We start from the raw sequence: 19295 nt of genomic DNA on the forward strand, positions 1-19295 counted from the left end.
AGCTGTTTACACATGTCCAGTCTGTGTGCAAAGCTAAGCTAAACAGCTCCTGACTGTAGTTTCATATTTAACGGTCAGACATTGGATTGGTACGGATCTTCTCGTCTAACTCTCTACAACAAAGTACATTTCCCAATATGTCAAACTACTCCTCGGGCACATGAGCTAAGTACATGTTGTTGCTATGATTTTACTTGTCTATATGGTGAGGGATGGGCAAAAAATGGGGAAAACATCAAGAAAAGTTCAGAATCTCTGGCATCCATCCACTTCCTGTTGTGCCTTGATATCAAATCCATTAAAGATCCAGTTCTGAGGTGGATCTCCTCTCCCCGTCCTCGACAGAATCCAGTCTCTGTGAGCCTCCAAAGGACAGGGCCAGGAGGAAAAGTTTCACTCCTTTGGCTTCACATTAAAATCCAAAAAGGTTTCTTTTAAAGAGTTAATTCAAACAGCGTTAAATCCACCACATGCATCCATTGCTCCGCAGTCTTTAAAATGAACGGCTGTAGAGCTGTACTTGGTTTCCTTGGCATAAAATCCATCAATTTGAATCAAAGGTTTGCACAGGGCTGTTGTGTTGAAAAGAGCAACAGATTCACACCCACAACCATAAAGCACAGCTCAAAATGTGCAGTTTACCAGATGCCGTACAAGTAGAAGTTACATTATGCTGTTCAGTGTGTTCAGAAGTTTAATACTCAGAGGGTGTTTTTTTTTTTTTTTTTTTTTAAACTAGTCAAATCCTCAGCCAGTTCAGGCCTCCCAAACACAGCACTAGAACACAGGGCAAACACACTGGATGTTTTCCCAACTGGACAAAGTCCAAAAGGTCGTTTGGGCAAACTCACTCGTGTGACAGAAGTCTGCACCGGTTCCACAGAGACAGGAACGAGAAAACCCTGACATTGTCGTCAATAGATGAATAGTAAATGCAAATATACACACACACACACAGAGACAGGCAATCAGTGTCATGTTCATTCAAATGTAAATGTTGAGCTAAGCTGCATGTTGATTTTGTCCCTGTCGATAAACAGACTCTGGATGTGGTGTAGCACAAGTAACAATGTCCAATTTTCACTAAGTTGCATTGAAGCTGAAGTTGGAGTCACGGCGCAAAAACGTAACATTTTCACATCTATTGCAACAAAATTGTCTCGAGGAGGAAGTCCCTACAGGTGTATCTTGACTTCTTTTAATTTGACTCTAGCCTACCAAGAAGAAAACAACTTAAAAGGACCCTAATCAGGACCAACAGCAACACTCAGTCACGTGTAAACACGCTGGCGGTGGGATTGGAGACTTTCAGTTCACTCTCTGCCCTCTAAAAACACCCAGCGATGCAGAAAGTAAGAAAACGGAGGTGGAGGTGAGGAGCATTTTGTGTGTTAAGTTTCTCTTTGACTGGTTTTTCTCTCTCAGTGAAAGTCTGTTGAGGCCCTGAGGTTTAAGAGGCAGAGAGAGGTGCAGGAGGCGACGTGAGAAAAGGTCTTAACCTTGTTCAACCCCTCAACCAAATGATGTTCAAACGAGGGATCAGTCGGGGGAGGGAGCAGTTGTGACGGACACGACTGAAGGGGGTCCGAGAGGGGGGAGTCACGGCAGAGCCTGCGTTTGCAAGTTTAAGTTGATTGCATCAAAGTCGAAACAGACAGGCGGGAGAGGGAAAGAGATATTCTGGGACACACTGATGGACAGTGACAGGACAAGCTGGCCAGCTCATCGATTGGTTAATGAGCCAAACAAACAAAGTGTCCATTAGACAGACTGTCTGAGCCATCCCAGACAATACAAGGGACAAGTCAGGGAGGACAGAGTGTCAACCGACTGAACAAAAGAAATACATAAAAAGCAAGAAGTAAAGACACGGCGGGTTGACCCAATGGTTTAACACGAAACCAAACAATCTGACATGGACGAGCCAGACGAAGAGCCGGCCAGCTACAGTGGAGTTCAAGAGACCACCACAAGGACAGTTTGTTTTCATCATTTATCAAAAACTAAGACAACATTTTTAGGTGTTCAAATAAAGACTTACAGTTATTTAGAACTGACACCTGTAGTTTGTCTCTTTGGGAAATGCCTGTAAGTAATTAAAATACTGGTATATGTGATTGGAAGATTTTCTAAATGTTTGTCTCACCATGTATGCAGTGTAATTCAAATATTAACACTCACATGCTCATATTTCATAAGTAACTGGTACAGTTACTGGACTCTGATCAAAAGGCTGGTAATAGGAGGGGCCACACAGACCTAGAGATGGCACCAAGGTATAAAACCAACGTCTTCACACAGCAGAACAGCGTCTGCATCCAAGATGCAAAGCACAGACAATAAAGAAAGCCCTCCTCCATCTGACAGAACTACAGTTACAAGACCAGCAAACTGTAGCAGTTACCAAACCACTTCTACTATGGCTAAACAAGTCCACTGGTTTAGAACAGGTTGAACAATACTGACATTTCACTGCTGAAGACATGAAGTTGTTTTAAAAAATAATACAAATTCATGGTTGCAACCAAACAACTGTGTGTATGTGAGGAGCCGGCTGCATGAAAGAGTAATACAACAGGGCGTGAAGACTAAAGTTAAAGACGGTGATGGAAATAATCAGCTGTGGGGATGTTTTGCCTTGTCTGGACTCAGGAACTTGTACATGATTAATCACACACTGAGCCATGGAGTAATACCACTCTGTTTGAAACAGCGTGGAAGAAGATGATCCTCGTCCTCCTCAATGGCCACATTTAAAAATGTGAAATATAACATTAAAAACACTCTGGGGGCGTTCTCAAACACTGCTGGAACAATTTCAACTCTCAAACTCTGTGAAACATCTGAGGCCAGACAGAGTGCAAGCTGTAATTAAGGCAAACGGTGGAAACACCAAATTCTGACTTTTAGTGAAAACAGTACCAACAGACCTTTGCTAAAAACCTACGTAAGAGCATCTGAGAACAATCTGACCAATCATTTGTATTAGTTTAATAAATGATGAAACGTTTTTGGCAGTAGACCACTGACCCCACTGTATGTGCAAACACACACTCGCACACACAGGAACAGAAAATTGTAACGCAACACATAAAAGTAGGAGGGTGGCGGTGGTGGTGGTGGTGGTGGTGGCGGTGTTGAGGGTGGGGCGGGAGGAGGGTGGGGGTGGGGGGTGGGGGGTGTTGGCAAGGAGGAGTTATCATCCAGATCATCACGAGTCTTCGTTGCCAGAGTCGTCCTGGTTGTCGTAACGTCTGGTGGACGTCCCACCGTCCTCCACGGCACTGATCCCCCCGGCTTCCCCCACGGACTCCATCTCGCTCTCGTCCTCCTCCTCGTCCTCCTCTTCCATGTCGTCGTCGTAGAGGTCGTCATAGAGGAGGTCTGAACTGCTGTCCTGGGAGGGAACCCTGGTCTGGACGCAGTACTCCGCCAATGTGGTCGGCACCTTGACGCCATCGCGCTCAGCCTCTGCCGCCGTTGACATCACCTGCTTCCTGTGGGCCAAGACAGGAATAAAGTCAAAACCAGTGTGAGGAAGAGCTTCTCCGTCAGCACGATGTACATTTGTCTGTATGTACGCGGATGAAACGTATTACCTGATGATCTCTGCATATTCCTTGTCCTTGCCTTTGCTGTCTCTCCATTTGCGAAACATGACAGATGCGTCCACGTTGGCCGGGGAGAAGGTGTTGGGCTCATTGAGCAGAGAGATCACACTAAGCAGGATAGTCCTGGTGATGAGGGAACAGCACACAGACAGAAAATGAGGACGCTCCAATATCTGATGCTGTTGCTGTGTGAAAGGAAAGCCCCGCACAGGCTCTTTGAAACTGTAGTAAGCTTCATGGCAGCTCAGAGGGAAGCGTTTGCTCACCTCTTTCCCCTTGTGGCTCAATTACATGCTGCATCCAGTCTGCTCAGGTTTTCAAACACCGATTCAGCACTTTACCACGAGTCCTCCACAAAAGCAGTCTTGCTGACATGTAAAATTTTAAAGAAATTTTGAAAGCTACCCTGCAGTCTTTTTCTTCAGATGTTACACAGAACAAAGGGAGGCTGAAGCTGAACCATTAATTCACACCGCTCTGAATATCCTGTATGGAAATTCCATTTGATTCACGCTGTATGCATATATGACATTTCATGTGTTTTTTTATTTGTTCTTTGTGTAGATGAGCAAGGAGAGTCCTCTAGCTTACATTTCTACTTTTTTTTTAAGGTTTTCTTTTCTTTTGTGGCGTTTTAGCCCTTTAGCGATAACCTTCCAGGCATCGCCAGTGATTTTCACTCCTCACGCAGCAATATTCAGGAACATTTCCATTTTATGCCTTTTCACATGTCATGGCTGGAATAGATGGGGTAAGGGAAAGTCCGGCAGATGCTGTAACAAGTTACAGATTCAAATACCTCATCAGCGGTCTTTTAAGAAAATGTCTTTCGTCAAGCAGTCTGAGCAGTTTTTTCAGTCTGTTGTACTCATAAACCAGAAAGTCAATGAATATCCACACCGAATTCAAAATAAGAAAACATTTCTAAAAAGACAGCATGCTTGTGTTGTAGAATGGATTCACGTGCACACAGAAGCAGAGGTTGTGTAGCAGAGACTACCTGACATTCTGGGTGGGGTTCCACCTTTCGGAGGGTAACTCCCCGCTCTGAGGGTCATCGACAGGAGGGTGCAGGATGGAGATGCACACATCTCCGTTCTGGAAAGATAACAAAAGACACTGTGTAACATCTGTCAAGAAGAAACGAGGATAACTATATATAAAGAGGCATGAAAATGGCGACAAACATTGCGTAAAAAACATTCAACAACGAACACAAAACGTTTCACCTCGTAGATGTTGGGGTGCCACATCTTGGTGAGGAAGCGGAAGGTTGGTGGGGAGTATGGGTAGTCAACTGGAAACTTGATGTGAGCCTAGGAGGACAAACAGAGGATGACACAGTCAACACATGTTTTACAAACAGCTAAGCTTGACTTCCATTATACTAAGTTTAAGTCATAGAGTCCAGGCAGATGGGAGTTGGTGGTTAGTGTAGCAAAAACCTACTTAATATATGTAAATAAACAAAAACATAACTTTCTAATCTCATTCTTTCTCTGGTGGGGAGAAGAGTTAAGTTCTTCCTTCCCGCTTCCTTAAACAAAAATGAAGTGAAACATGAAACAGTGATGTCTGGCAGGTGTCTCATTGAGATCAAAGTTGCTATTCACTTAAGGTTAAGAACTGCTGCTTTCAGCTAAACCTTGATAAGGACAAGTCTGATACGTCCAGACTGGGGTGATAAGACAAATTGGATTCTGTTCACATCACAAGTTATTAGATTGAACCATAAAGAGGCTTCCTGTACCCTTTCACCTAAAACAGGTCACAACAGAGGAATATATCACACATTCAACCATGAAAACAACCGTGAAGCAGCTGACATCTATGTTAATTCTAAAGGAATCGAACTGAAGCGAGACATTCTGTGACATAAGAGTTGGTGCTTCTGGTTCTGTGTTTTCTTTCCAAAGTATTGCACAATTATTTCCATGAAATGTTGGAGGCTTGGGTGTGTGTAACACCACCCCAGCACTCACTCAACTGCTACCACTCAGATAGGACTATCATTGCTCCGCAACCAGTCAGTACCCCAGAGCAGCTTTGGGACAGTTTCAATGCTCAACATCTATCAGTTACCATACTGGCATATGGACACATACCAAGGCATCCTACCGCCATGCCAAATCCATGACTATGCATGGAATGTTCTTTAACTTACTGCGCTACAGAAACCACACAGCAGAAACAACGATCCATACAGTTACACTAGTCAATCTCTGTCATCAAAGGCCGCTCAATTACACCCACACCAAAGCATAACAGCCAAGGCATTCCTGTGTGTAGTATACAAAGTCAACAAGTCAGCATCAGGATTAGATTTATTAATGTAATTATGTGGGTGTGACATTAGCTCAGGGGTAAGCACTACTTGCCTTAAAGCAAGAGGAATATGCATTTTTATGCACTTCAAAGTGTCTGCAGGGTCTCTGTTACATGTTGCATGTGGCTGATCAGGGGTATTTAGCTATGGCACCTTCTGCACATCTGTCTGTCCTGAAAGAAGGATCCCTCCTGCTTTGAGCTCTCTCCCATTTTTTTTTTCCCTGTTTTTGTGTGTGGACTTTTTCCTTATCTGACAGCAGGATCTAAGGATAGAGAGTGTAACAACACAGTGTGCTGGACAGAATTAAAACCCTCTGAAACAAACTAGCGATTCAAGCTATATGAATAAAATGGGTTTGACAACAGATAACACAATGATGCCACTGTAAAGACAAACGCAATCAACACTGGACCGCTGCAAGAGCAGACTACAGCAATGCCTGTTCTGTATTATTTTGGCATTCCTGGAGGGCTACAGCATCATCTGCATTGCCCCAACTTGAATGTGGGCTCTGACTGCACCGCATTTTCTAGATGTTTCACTGAATAAGTAACATGAAAGAAAGGAAGATGAGTCTCATCATGCCCTTCTCCCTTACTCTTTCTCTGTGCTGAGGTGCCATTTATATCGGTCTCCCAGCTAAAAATAGCCATCTGAAGCACAACCATCATACAGCGAGGGGAAGAGGGCTGGACAAGGAGAGTGGAGGGACAGGGGAGAAAGCCTTAAAAAAAAAAAAAAATTAAGAAATATAAACGGCTGCCTGAAAATGCTTTAAAACTGAGACCAGTTGAGGTGAGCAGGTGGAGGTGAGCCAGGTCAATGCTGGATTATTTTTAAAAGGGCAACAGTCATTATAATTAGACTTTATTTTGTCTGACACTTTGGGTTGAAACAGTCACTGTCAGTGAACAAGCTGGCTGTTTTCCAAGTTTCAGCAATCTCCTATATACCCTTCTTAGGAAGAAAACTTGCCCAAGAGCACAGTTGGACTGTATACAAAATCTTCCACTGCTGAATATAGATTAGCTTCATGAATGTTTCCCATTGTCCAAACACTGTGTCATATTTTGACCATCCTGAATTCATAATTTCCTGCCCTTTGGGTATTAGAAAGTTTGTCCCACCTTAAAGTAGCCTCCCTCATACAGGGTGTTTGGGGGCCCGAAGATGGCCACTTCCCAGTTGTAGAGGTCAGATTCCTCCACCAGAGTGATGCGGAAGCCCTCCACCGGCTGCTCCTGCAGAGACTTCAGCTCCATCATCAGGGCCTTCTGGGAACTAGGGGTTGCCTGGTGGGCCATGTTAATCCCACTTCTGACCCCAGTGGCCAGGTGAGAGGTGAGAGGATGTGGCAGAGTGTGGAGAAAAACGATGGACTTAGTGATAATGTCAGGCTTCAATTTCATACAGTTTACACATCATGGTCACTGTTGACCCTGCAGCAAACACCTTCAATCTGTTAGCTCTGTTTGTTTGTTTGTTTTTGTTTTTTCCAGAACACGCACGGACAAAAGATACGGCAAGCCTGAATGGACATTAACAGTCGTGCTGGTAAACTAATCGCCACATAAAGAATTCAAACAAAAACAGGATATGTGGCCTGTCAAGCTAGCTTAGGTCAGTGCTTCAGTTCGCAGGCCCTTCATGGGGAAAAGCAAAGTTAATAAAAAAGTGTTTACCTCTCTCCTTGCACTGTAATGTGTATTCGTTTCGTTACAGCTGAAACCTGGAAGGTAAACTCATTGGTTGTCCATGTTAGCCTGGCTATGTCTTGACAACGAGACAGTGACAGGAGCAGTGGATTCTCTGCTAAAGCCTATGGCTGGTCCTCGTGTTGTGTTTCCGAAATTCTTTGTGTGCCAGTGTTGACAGTTGACATGGAGCTAGTATCAGTGTCAGTCACGCTGTCCTGTGGATCATTCTTGGGCTCAAAAGAGGAAACCCGTTCTCCCTGACATCTCCTCGGGCTGCTGGTTCGGTTCGGGCTCGCGCTCAGCTGATCCCTGCTTGTTTATGTTTGTTTATCAGCTCTCTGGCAGTCTCAACTTCTCCACACGTCAGCTAAACCCCTACCGAGCAACTTGGCTGAAAAGGAGCAGCTTTCCTGCTCCTGACGTCCCCTGCGGCTCAGTGGCAGTGAAACTGGCTGCGAGATTCGAGCCTACGGTCGCGAAAAGGACAGTAAGTGAGAGGTTTACACTCGCGAATTACAGTGGATTTCATCGATTTTTATTTTCCTCCCATCGGTGCTTCCGGCTATCATTGCGCGTGTCTGCAGAACGTAAACCACGTACGGGGCTGAACGTGACGTGCGCGCACCCGGTGTTTAGAGAGAAAAAAAACACCACAGTTAAGACGTTCACAAATGTGTACGTGCTCCAGATTATTGTTTTTTAAATATTGTGACCAATAACTTTAGCCATATATAATTGAGTGTAAGCACTGACCAGCTAAAGGCATACCAGCCCAATGCTTCCATTCCTGTCATGTTTCTCTTCATTTTAGTTGGACGACACCGTTGTTTTTAACTTTTGTTAAGTTTGACCGAAACATCTGCCGTTCGACTTTATATACTTTATGATTATATGTTGTTGTTTTTTTTTAACTAGAAGCAATGTAGTTCTGTGTTATTTGTTTTAATTTATTTGTTTTATGCAAAAACTTGATCAACACTTGAGGCTGCTGTAACCCCGAGTATATCAGTTCAGACAACGAGTTGCTTATCTGAACAGATTAGTTTTGATTATCCCATGTCACTTAATCTTCATAGCTGATAGCTGATTAAATCGATTATCTATCATTTTGAAGTAAATAAAGTTTTTGTTTCGACAATTTCACAGTCTATCTCGGAATAGTACTTAATCAAGTGGTGCATTATGTTTTAAATTTGACCACTATTAATTTCTCTTAATGTCAAAAATTAAAATAATGAGGTCTAGTCAGTCTGTCTACACAAATTCTCAGTGTCAATGAGATAAATCAGCTAAATTCGGTTGAATTGGGTTAAGATGATGCTGCTCTGACACACAGTCTTACAATCATACATTTTGAGGGCTCCAAAACTTGGCCAGGTTGTTAGTTATGGCTATTTTAAAAATGATAATACGACCACATAATTTTACATCTGTCTCTTTATAAAGTCTATTATAACAGTAGCAGCAGGACAATATATATTTAATAACATTACATTACAATCATCATCATCATCATTATCATCGTCAGTCTTCATCGTCATCATCTTTATCATAGGTCAGATCACATGCAATATAAATTAATAAACTTCGTCAGCCTCAGGTCTTTGAGTGAGAGAAACAAATCAAATCTGTCCGATTATCAATAACATGTATATTAAAGTATATTTACATTAGAATAAATGAAGACACTTTTACTTTGATTTGTATTTTATATTCTTCATTCTTCTTTGCCTTGAATGAAGTTCTGTGCATGCTCCTTATTTTCTTTTCTTGCATCACAGGGAGGGAGGGAGCTGCAAATGCATTTTGTCGCCCTCCTACAATTCCGATAACAGTGTGATTAAATTCAATCAAAAAAAAAAAAACCTTGGCATGAATGAAAGAAGCATTGTTTTGCTACCTCGTCTTTAAAACAGGACCCACCACCATGTAAACACCATCGACACACGCAGCTGGATGGAGTTTGCTATGTTCTGACGTCACGTAGGTGAGTGACGTCAGACAGGAACCAGTGGTAGGGAGCTTGACAAATCAAGATGGCGTCCCACGCTGAAGCAGGAAAGAGATGTCATAAATAAAACTCATTCGGAGAATAGTTTAAATTTGCGAGCCACCTCGACAAGACGTCATTTGGATTTTGACAGAAAAGACTGAGCAGAAACAGGTGAGATGAGTGTGTGTTTGTGTGTAGGCTCAGTTTTGTTTCAGGGGCGGTGGCAGGGGAGACAGCGGGCTATCCTATCCGGCCACATAACATTACATCCAGGCCACTGGCGAAGCTAAGCGTATTAGCATGAACGATAGCTTTTCCTCAAAATACATTAGCTAGCCAGCGGCTCGTGGTAATTGTCAGTGAAGTCATTTATTCGACCTTAATATTCCGCTAATACCGACTAATGTCATATTCAATGCTGACCTCCTAGCTAAACTGTCACTTTATGTTCGCTGTTAGTGCGTTGAGCTAGGAGCAACCAAAGATAGTCATGGCTTAGCTTCTTGCTAATTGATGCTATTATAACTCAAGTAATGCTAGCTTATGAATATAACGTACTTCAGCGCGTCTGCCAGCACTATTATTAGCTACACGTGACAGCTGGACGCCTTGAATTTGCTTTTTTAACGTAAATGTGATAGACTACAGTTACTGCCATCCTTTCGTCTTCGTTTTGAGTAAACGTTAGCAGGACTAACGTCAGTGTAGCCCCTCCTAAATACAATAATCTAATTCCCTCGGCGAGATATTCAGTGCTGCTGTGGTTATCACTGATGTCGGCAATATTAATACGAATTCGACTTAACTGCACACTCTGACACCGTGTACTGTATACCGTGAGTACGGGCTAAGTTGCTGAAATAGTTACGGAAACCAGCAACTTGTGTAAACGTTACCTAATATCACCCCCAAGTATCTACTGACTGCATGATAACTATTAAATTAATATCAGTTAACGCTTAACAAGTCTGATGGATACCTCCTGGTCATGTAGTCCCGATTCCACCCATGAGTCACCAGAGGGTTATGGTCAAGTACGTTTACTAAACTTAAAATTGGGCTAATGGGCGTGTATAGCTCCGAAATTAGTGTAGTACAAGTAATGTGCCCGTAGGTTGCATTCTGACAATGATATGTCCTGAATTATAGATTTCCATGTGTGCTGCTAATCACTCTCATTACTCTCTTGGAGAGTTTGGGGCCTTTTCTGACCAGCTGCTGCTAATACTCAACCGCAGCTGGAAAAGGCACTGAATGAAGAATGAAACTGCTTCATTAAGTGCCTTCTACTAAAAGTACAATCAAGTATCAAGCAACACAGTAGTCACTGAATGAAGCAATTGTCCCAATAGAGATTGAGTGATGACAGGACCTTTATGCCCAATGCTATGATTTTAAACCCTTTCATGCTAGAGATCAACTTCAACTGGACCATAACGAATCACCTTAGACGCACATTGTTGGTCTGTCTTTGGTAATTTTTTAATGTATGGCTTTATTAATGTCTCAGTGAATTAAATCATCATTAAAGCTGTGTTGAGCAATTTCTGAAAACTGGGGCACAGGCAGGCTATAAAATAAACTCACTGAAGCAGAGCAGTAAACAATTAGTATTTGATTCTCAGTTGCTTCTGCTAATGTGTAAGTAACCTGTTGAGTTGGATTTTGATTTTCAGTAATGTAAGCAGTACAAACCGAGTCATTTGATTTAGTGTTTATTCTAGATTTATCTTATCGGACTTCTAAGTACTTCTTGCTAACAAGTCAGCCCCTTTCAGCAATGTAAGTGGATCAAATCTAGATTTTTTCCGACTGAACATCTGTCTGTGCCAGCACACAGATCAAAGTTCTATGTTCAGTGGATGTGAAAACAGTGGCTTCTCTGTGTTGATAATGACAGGCATTGTTGCGCGGCATGACCAAATAATGGGATTATGTGATTTGAGATGCAGAGCAGTGGAATGTACAAAGCCAATGGGATAATGGAGAATTTAATTTTGAATAGAATGGACAATGTGCACAGCCATGTGATGAAGTGTCACTGTGCTCTGATTAGAACTGTTCTGTTGGACCATTTTCTGAGCTCAGTTAAAGACATGCTGTAACTGTCAGAAACTGCTGTGAAGACAAAACGTCATGCCTCAAGGCAGACGGAAGAAAGGCTGGGAAAATCCACTTTGGCCTAGTCTGTTGTACCATAATCTTTTTTTTTCCTCTCTCTTGAAGATACATTGACCTGTGGTTTATCATTATCAGCAGCTCTCCTTGTCAACTAAAAAATATGGCTGCTGCTCACTTACACCTGGTGTCCTCATGTGTTTCAGAGTCTCTAAATGGCTGCGAGGAAGTCTGGATCAGATGCATACAACAATGGTGAGAAGCTGTTTTTAATCAGGGTTCATACAGTCTTGAAAGTTTGGTAAATGCATCATTTTAACTGCTCATGTTGTCAAGGTGAGAAATATGCTTGAATTTGAATATACTAATATATCTTTTACTGCTTGAAATCAAGGAATCCCATTGTTTTCTATTTGTTGTCTTCTAGTAGTTCACAGTTTGCAAGTATGAAGTAATTGTAATCCAAACGTCCAATCAAAATTCAAATGAACAGCTGGTAAAAGTTAAAAGGACAGCATACATTGATTACTGTGGGTATAAACGAATTCTGTACATTTTACTTTTAGCCGTTGTATTTATAGTAACAATTTCGATGTGATGATAAAGGCACAAGAACTGTATGTGCCTTGTTAAATGCTTTCTTGTATACTTTCTACAATGATATTTCGAGTTGTGAGTGAAGTGTAGGTACAAGGTCTGCTGGTGCTTGTAGTTCCAGTGTCTATTCTTCTCATGTATTCTTTCTTTGTTTTTGTTCTCATGCACACAGGACCCATCAGCTACCTTGATGACGTTCCCTTCAAGATCAATGATAAATTCCGCTGCCCAGCCAAAGTGGGGCTGCCTGTCGGTTTCTGTCCGCCAGACTGCGGCTCGTTGCTGGTTGACACACAGGTTAGTCAGGTACAGGACAGATGTTTGCTGGTATTAGCTGCAGTATGATGCGTTTACATGCACCTCTGCAGCATCCTCACAGCAAGGCTTAAGTGTGCTGAGCGACAATAATATGGTGCCTATCATGATGAGCCCTGGCCTCAGTCCTGCTGTGTCAGCATTACATTTTTGGTCATACGTAGTCATGCTTCGGACCAGAGAGAAGGCACAATCTTTAGAACACTCCTTATGCCTAGTCTATAGTGATTTACATGGGTGTCATTGGGGATGATCATTTTCTAGGTAGGTGGATAGATAGATAGATACTTTATTCATCCCCAAGGGAAATTCACACACTACCAGTAGTTATTTCAGTTGTTGCCAGGTGTTTAACATACCTGCTAAAAAGGTTGGAGCACCTGTATTGTTTACAAATTACAGCAACCTCAAATATTTGCATGTTTTGTCTCTTGAGCTGGAGTTGTCATACCATGTGGCTCTTATATTCATAATTATTCCTGTTTTCTCTGTTACTCTTTGTGTCATCTTTGCCCATCACTCCCATTCTTCCTCCTTCTTACAACAATCTCAACAGTATGACTTTTCTCTGGAGAGACGTAGTGTGCGCTGGGGTGTTGAACTGGCTGAGGCCAGAGCAGCAGAGGCCAGAGCAGAAGAGGCAGCAGCCAAGCAGGAGGCGGAGAGCAGAGAGTGTTTGACACAGGCCCAGGACATTGATAGTGGTGGCGGGAAGAAACCCCAGTCTGCTGCAGAGGACCAGGACCTTCCACCACCGGCATTGAACCCCGTCCTGGCGGGGCTGAGCCATAATGCCATCCTCACTCCACTGCCTGCCCCAAGCCTTGGCCCAAGGAAAACTCAGCCTAGCATTCCCCAGCTGCACAGCCTCAACCTCGCTGACTTTGAGCGGGAGGAGGACCCCTTTGACAAGCTGGAGCTCAAAACTTTGGACGATAAGGAGGAGCTCAGGAACATTCTCCAGAGCCAACCCCAACCTCTACCTCCTCCTTCTGTATCCCCACCAGAGGTTTCCCAGAGGGGCTCGGCATCACGTGGAAACAGCCCCTCCCCTCCCAGTTCCAACACCAGCCTCACAGCCAAACCTGGCTTTGCCCATAAACCCAATGGGTTAGTTGCCTTGCTGGACATGGATAGAGTTGGGCATCCTGGCAGAGTGGGGTTTGACACGGATGATCGACCCTGTAACATCCGCTCCCTCACTTTTCCTAAGCTCTCTGATTCTGGTGACCCAGAGCCAGTGAGATACAGCCCACTCCCTGCACCCAACCCCACTCCCAGACAAAACCTACCCAATGGGAGCCCGCCGACCATACCCAAGACCCAAGTCATTGTTGCCCCTGAGCCACCCAGCCACACCAAAAGTGGTGCACCAAAACTGGTGAGCATGATGTTGGGACATAGTAATGTAGACCAACCACTGATATTAGTACAGTATCTTAGGAACCTCATTGATATTTACTCATGTTTTTACACTAGGCCAACCAAGGGTCAGGATCTGCTGGTCTGCCGTGCGGCGGAGCCCTGCTCAGCATGACCCCCAGTGAGCGACAGTGTGTGGAAACCCTCGTGGGCATGGGTTACTCTTATGAGGGTGTCCTACGGGCCATGCAGAGACAAGGGCAGAACGTGGAGCAGGTGCGACATCCTCTCACCCGAATGTGCAGAAATCTGGATTCTTAGCATATTCGCTGTTGTACATGCTCAACTGATTGTTTGTGTGCTTGTGTAATTGTGTTCAGTGAAGCATCAATGCTGTGTATTCGTAAATAGTGTAGCCTTAAACTGAAATAAAGTTGTTATATCACACTGCTGTCTCCAAAGTTGTGGCAATAGTTAAGTGTCTGTGATCTGTACAGCTAATACTAAACAATATGAACTATCCAACCCTGGTCACTGGATTATGGTAGCTGTTGCACAAGATGTGGAATAAAACTAAAAAAAAATATAAGAGGTTCTATGGAGTTGGTATTACAGATTTAATTTGTACCAGCTGGTTTTAAACAATAACCTCGCATTGGGCATTACTCACTCATAAGATGTAAGGAAAGTACAGCACACAGAAGACAATAAATGAACCCCACAGAACGTTAACATTAATTTCAATCCACAATATCATCTTTCACTGTCTTCTCACAATGAAACTAGAAACCTCATATTGGTCTTTTATTTGTCTTTCATGTGATGCCTAATTAATGTGATGTTCATTAATGGATGCATAATAATAATGTACTTATTGTTTGTCTAAGGTACTGGACTATCTGTTTGTCCATGGCCGTCTGTGTGAGCGGGGCTTTGATGCAAGTGCAGTGGAGGAATGTTTAGAAATGTACCAGTGCTCAGAGGAAAAGGTTTGTACAGTTTGTACAGATAATTGCACAATTGAAGAACATGCACTACACTCATATGGAGTATAAGGAGTCAAATAGAATCACAGTTTTTAGTCTTTGAAATATGAGTGATACCTCTACATTACCATATCTTTTAATAATGTAACCAAAGTTTGTAGATTACATTAATAAATCATCTAATCTATAGTGTTTTCCATCCTTTCCAGGCCTTGCAGTTCCTTGAGCTCATGTCAAGATTTGGTGAGATGGGATTTGAACGGGATGCCATCAAAGAGGTGCTGCTGGTCCACAACAATGATCAGGACAAGGCTCTAGAGGACCTGATGGCTCGGGCTGCAGCTAGCTGAGCCAAGCTAACCAGCCAACAAAAGCCCTGCCCAGGGCTTGCCTCCCGCTACTACCCAACACAGCCCCTTTCCTTCTGCCTACCCTATCACACCATGCCCTGCCCTTGCCTTGGCTGTGGAAGGGACAGCTGGGAGACAGTTGTATTTCTCTCTGTGCTAAAACGTATTGTGTCTCAGCACTTCTTAAAGACTGTGTGCCTGGAGTGGAGGGGGTCAAAGTGTAACCATACTTCATGGTGGTGTTTTTTTCCAAGAAATCCTGGGGTTAGGTTCCATGATTTGTCACAGCTGGGGTATTTAAGGATGGGGCGAAAGTCTGAGCTGGAAAGGAGAAACTGGAAGAATTGCGCCGTGGCTGTTTTGATGCCGTTCTGATTTGCTTCCACTTGGAAGTGTTCAAGTGACTGCAGGCAAAGCTGCAGGACCGAATGAGGAGCTGATGATAAGCTCTGAGCGCATCACAGAAAGACCAGTTGGAACTCTTGAAACTCCCAAATAACTAAGCTGCCATCTTCCACTGCTCAGTGCAGACCTAGTAAATGGTGGAGGGGATCGGGGGCCTTCAGGAGGCTCTCTTCAAACTGAACCAACTAACGGTGAAAGTTAAAAAAAAAAAGAAAAAAAAAAAAAAAAAGAACAGGCCTAGTCGCCAGACAGATAACTCAAGAGTCTCAAGAAGTGCCCTCTCTGCTCTGGTGCCCTGCACCTAGTTCTGTTCTACTTTATTCTTTCATGCATTCATGTCTGTTTTTCTGTTCATTTGGGCACTTTTCCATGTCAATTTCAAGATTCCATTTCTTTGCTCTCTGTTTTTAGGAACTGCATAATAGATCCATAGTCATTATAACTCAGAACATAAGAGATACTACTGCCCCAGTAATCTCTTTGACCTGCACTGGAATGGCCTGTTAAAGAAATGGGGGAAAATGTGGAGAGTTTCTCTGTAGGAAATGAAAAGAAATGTCCCAAACCCCACTGGCACTGGTGTGTCACATACTGCACAGGCACACATTTCATAATTATCGACTTATTTAAAATAGTACACTGACACTTTCATTTAAAAAGGTTTGATATGATAATGTAAGATAGATTAACTGACAAAAGTGACGCTTTTAACCGTCATGGACTTTGTTTTTGCAGACTGGAAACGAGTGAGTGGTTTAAAAAAAAAAGAAGAAAATGTAAGTGAGGGTTGTTTTGCAGCCACATCACAGTGCAATAGAGACATTTCATATTGTGTGACTGTTGACTGGCACTTTGAGCCTCAAGTAACTGTTGGGAGATAAGGAGTGGTCTTTGAGCCTTGTTAGAAATTTGGATGGAATGGTTTGATTTCAGTGATTTCTATCATTTATTCTGTTATTGGACTTCATATCACAAAATCTAATCAAACGTGACTTTGGTTTGTTGACCTGTCCACTTTTTCTCGTGTAACATGGAATGGGTTTTCATTTCGATTTTAGATTTGTTGGCATCCACACAGTCTTAAATCCAAAGGTTGAAAAAAAAAAAAAAGTCAGGCACCACCATCAGATTATTTTCACATGTTTATTGGGTGTAATTGTTTAAAAGAAGGCCTGGATCCTTTATTTTTATAATTTTTGGTAATGAATTTCCCGAGGTCCATGCTCTATATGTTTAAAAAGCCTGTCTGCTCAGTGGCACCGAGGGCAAAGATGGCAGAAATCTTCATCATCTTGAGCTCTGTGGTACTGATGGGGATTGTGAGAGGCATGGTAGGAGATTAAGGGCTTAAAATGAGCAAAATGTGACTGGGAGAACTGGCACTTTGCTTGGGGCAGGTCCAGTACTTTGTCCTGTGGTCCACAATTGCAAAAAGAAACCTCCTAACCATTAAATTCATTTTAGACCAATTCTGGTTGGACAAAACCATTCATAGTGTGGTTCATTGCCAATTCACATATAATTTTACTGCTTTTACTGGAAGATATTTTCAACCAGGTATATGCAGAATATACAGTACCACTCAAATCAGAAGGCTGAGCACATGCTTACAAAAAACAAACAAACAACCCAGTGCTTAAGTGACAAACATCATCATGAGTCTGTCCTTCAGTCCATTTTTGCTTTTCTTTTGTTGCCTGGTGCAGGAAATTAAGACACAAACAAGGTGCCACGTTCAACCTATTCTCCTCACGTAAGCCAGCATTTTGTCTGATATGTGCGTGACATTACGATCATCAAACAAGTGTTTTCATCCACTTCTCTTTTAATTGCCTTCCACCTTGATTCACTCTGATAAAGAAGAATGGTACACTTTACAGACACATAAGTGGTATTATTGTCGCCTTACATAACTCAAGTGTGGTTTCCTCAGTCACACACAAAGCATAAAGCAAGTTGATGTCCACTCCTCTGACGGTCTCACAAATTGGAGTGAATTCAGTATAGCAGGTTCTGGGCCTCCTCCATCAGTGCCTCCTCCCATTTCTGTTACAATCTGCTAGCTGTGCAGGCATGAAATGCCACATGATTCTCATTATTTAGGGTGTCGTATCTAAGGGTTTATACTGTATATCAGATCCACTTCTAAGTCACTGCATCATTGAACAGGGACGCTAATAAATTTAATGAACATTGAAATATCTTAATGGTATAATAAAAGGCGGGTGAGGTGAGTGTTCTTTCCCATGCTCCAAAAATGTGTTTTGCAAAATGTTCAGTTTCTTCTCGAATGATTAGGAAAATCCACACGATTAAATGTGCAGATCTTTTCAGTGGTGAGACTGTTGATTGTTGCTGGTTTTTAATTTGACATGAAGCTGGTGAGGAATAACAACGCTGCTGGTTCTTCTTTTCTCTCCTCAGCAGCAAATGCATTTTTATTCTCTCTGTTCAGTTGACAAGACAGCAACAATACAGATCAGAATCAGAATCAGAATCAGAATCAGAAAAAGCTTTATTGCCAAGAATGCTTTTACACATACGAGGAATTTTTTCTGGTGAAATTGGTGCATGACACATCTACTAAAATATGACACATCTACTAAATAAGAGCATAAAAAATAACAATTTAAATATATATACAGAAGTCTGTTATTGTTAGAAACACAGTACTGTTTTTCAGAAAGAAGTCCAAGTTGAGCGTTAATGTAACGCATAGAGTTATATTTATATCACTCAATGTGACAGAATGAGTCCGAGGTGGAATGTGAAGAGTGTCAGGGGGGGTTCCGGGCCTTGTTGGTAAGGCTGACAGCAGACGGGAAAAAACTGTTCTTGTGGCGTGAGGTTTTGGTCCTGATGGACCGCAGCCTCCTGCCAGAGGGGAGTGGCTCAAAGAGTTTGTGTCCGGGGTGAGAGGGATCAGCCACAATCTTTTCTGCACGCCTCAGGGTCCTGGAGGCGTACAGGTCCTGAAGAGATGGTAGATTGCAGCCAATCACCTTCTCTGCAGACCGAATGACACGCTGCAGTCTGCCCTTGTCCTTGGCGGTGGCAGCAGCGTACCAGATGGTGATGGAGGAGGTGAGGATGGACTCGATGATGGCTGTGTAGAAGTGCACCATCATTGTCTTTGGCAGGCTGAATTTCTTCAGCTGCCGTAGGAAGTACATCCTCTGCTGTGCTTTCCTGATGAGGGAGCTGATGTTCGGCTCCCACTTGAGGTCCTGGGAGATGATAGTTCCCAGGAAGCGGAAAGACTCCACAGTGTCAATAGTGGAGTCACAGAGGGTGATGGGGGCGGGTGAGGCTGAGTTCTTCCTGTAGTCCACAACCATCTCCACTGTCTTTAGAGCATTTAGCTCCAGGTTGTTCTGATTGCACCAGGTCACCAGATGGTCAACCTCCCACCTGTAGGCGGACTCGTCGCCATCAGAGATGAGTCCGATGAGGGTGGTGTCGTCCGCAAACTTCAGGAGCTTGACAGACTGGTGACTGGAGGTGCAGCTGTTCGTGTACAGGGAGAAGAGCA

At 43.1% G+C, this 19295-nt stretch overlaps 2 protein-coding genes across 3 annotated transcripts; one reads left to right on the forward strand and one right to left on the reverse strand.

Annotated features, from left to right (window-relative positions):
- Window positions 1-706: 706 nt before the first annotated feature.
- ube2r2 (ubiquitin-conjugating enzyme E2R 2) lies at window positions 707-8235 on the reverse strand. Its single transcript, XM_076753706.1, has 6 exons — window positions 7623-8235; window positions 7068-7257; window positions 4841-4927; window positions 4612-4709; window positions 3600-3734; window positions 707-3497 (listed from the first exon to the last, which is right to left on the reverse strand). Exons 2-6 carry the CDS (start codon window positions 7242-7244, stop codon window positions 3212-3214), a joined length of 783 nt encoding a protein of 260 aa, XP_076609821.1. The 5' UTR covers window positions 7245-7257; window positions 7623-8235; the 3' UTR covers window positions 707-3211.
- A 1412-nt stretch (window positions 8236-9647) lies between these two features.
- Window positions 9648-16859, forward strand: ubap1 (ubiquitin associated protein 1). 2 transcript variants are annotated; one of them, XM_076753714.1, is made up of 7 exons: window positions 9648-9801; window positions 11955-12003; window positions 12518-12651; window positions 13217-14041; window positions 14140-14298; window positions 14910-15011; window positions 15218-16859. In XM_076753714.1, exons 2-7 carry the CDS (start codon window positions 11964-11966, stop codon window positions 15356-15358), a joined length of 1401 nt encoding a protein of 466 aa, XP_076609829.1. In that variant the 5' UTR covers window positions 9648-9801; window positions 11955-11963; the 3' UTR covers window positions 15359-16859. The 2 variants fall into 2 exon arrangements, with proteins under 2 accessions (XP_076609829.1, XP_076609838.1); XM_076753723.1 differs by having other exon boundaries at window positions 12518-12642.
- The last annotated feature ends 2436 nt before the right edge of the window (window positions 16860-19295 follow it).

This window comes from Chaetodon auriga, chromosome 2 (genome assembly GCF_051107435.1).
Source record: "Chaetodon auriga isolate fChaAug3 chromosome 2, fChaAug3.hap1, whole genome shotgun sequence".
Taxonomy (NCBI): domain Eukaryota; kingdom Metazoa; phylum Chordata; class Actinopteri; order Chaetodontiformes; family Chaetodontidae; genus Chaetodon; species Chaetodon auriga.

Bases quoted from the DNA above. Each gene is read 5' to 3' on its own strand.
- ube2r2 (XM_076753706.1), bottom strand. From the start codon at position 7,244: ATGGCCCACCAGGCAACCCCTAGTTCCCAGAAGGCCCTGATGATGGAG. The intron at 4,710-4,840 runs GTGAAACGTTTT...TTATCTTTCCAG, and splicing joins GGCACCCCAACATCTACGAG to AACGGAGATGTGTGCATCTC. The intron at 3,735-4,611 runs GTAGTCTCTGCT...CCTCATCACCAG, and splicing joins AACCCCACCCAGAATGTCAG to GACTATCCTGCTTAGTGTGA.
- ubap1 (XM_076753714.1), top strand. From the start codon at position 11,964: ATGGCTGCGAGGAAGTCTGGATCAGATGCATACAACAATG. The intron at 12,004-12,517 runs GTGAGAAGCTGT...TCATGCACACAG, and splicing joins ATCAGATGCATACAACAATG to GACCCATCAGCTACCTTGAT. The intron at 14,299-14,909 runs GTGCGACATCCT...TGTTTGTCTAAG, and splicing joins AAGGGCAGAACGTGGAGCAG to GTACTGGACTATCTGTTTGT.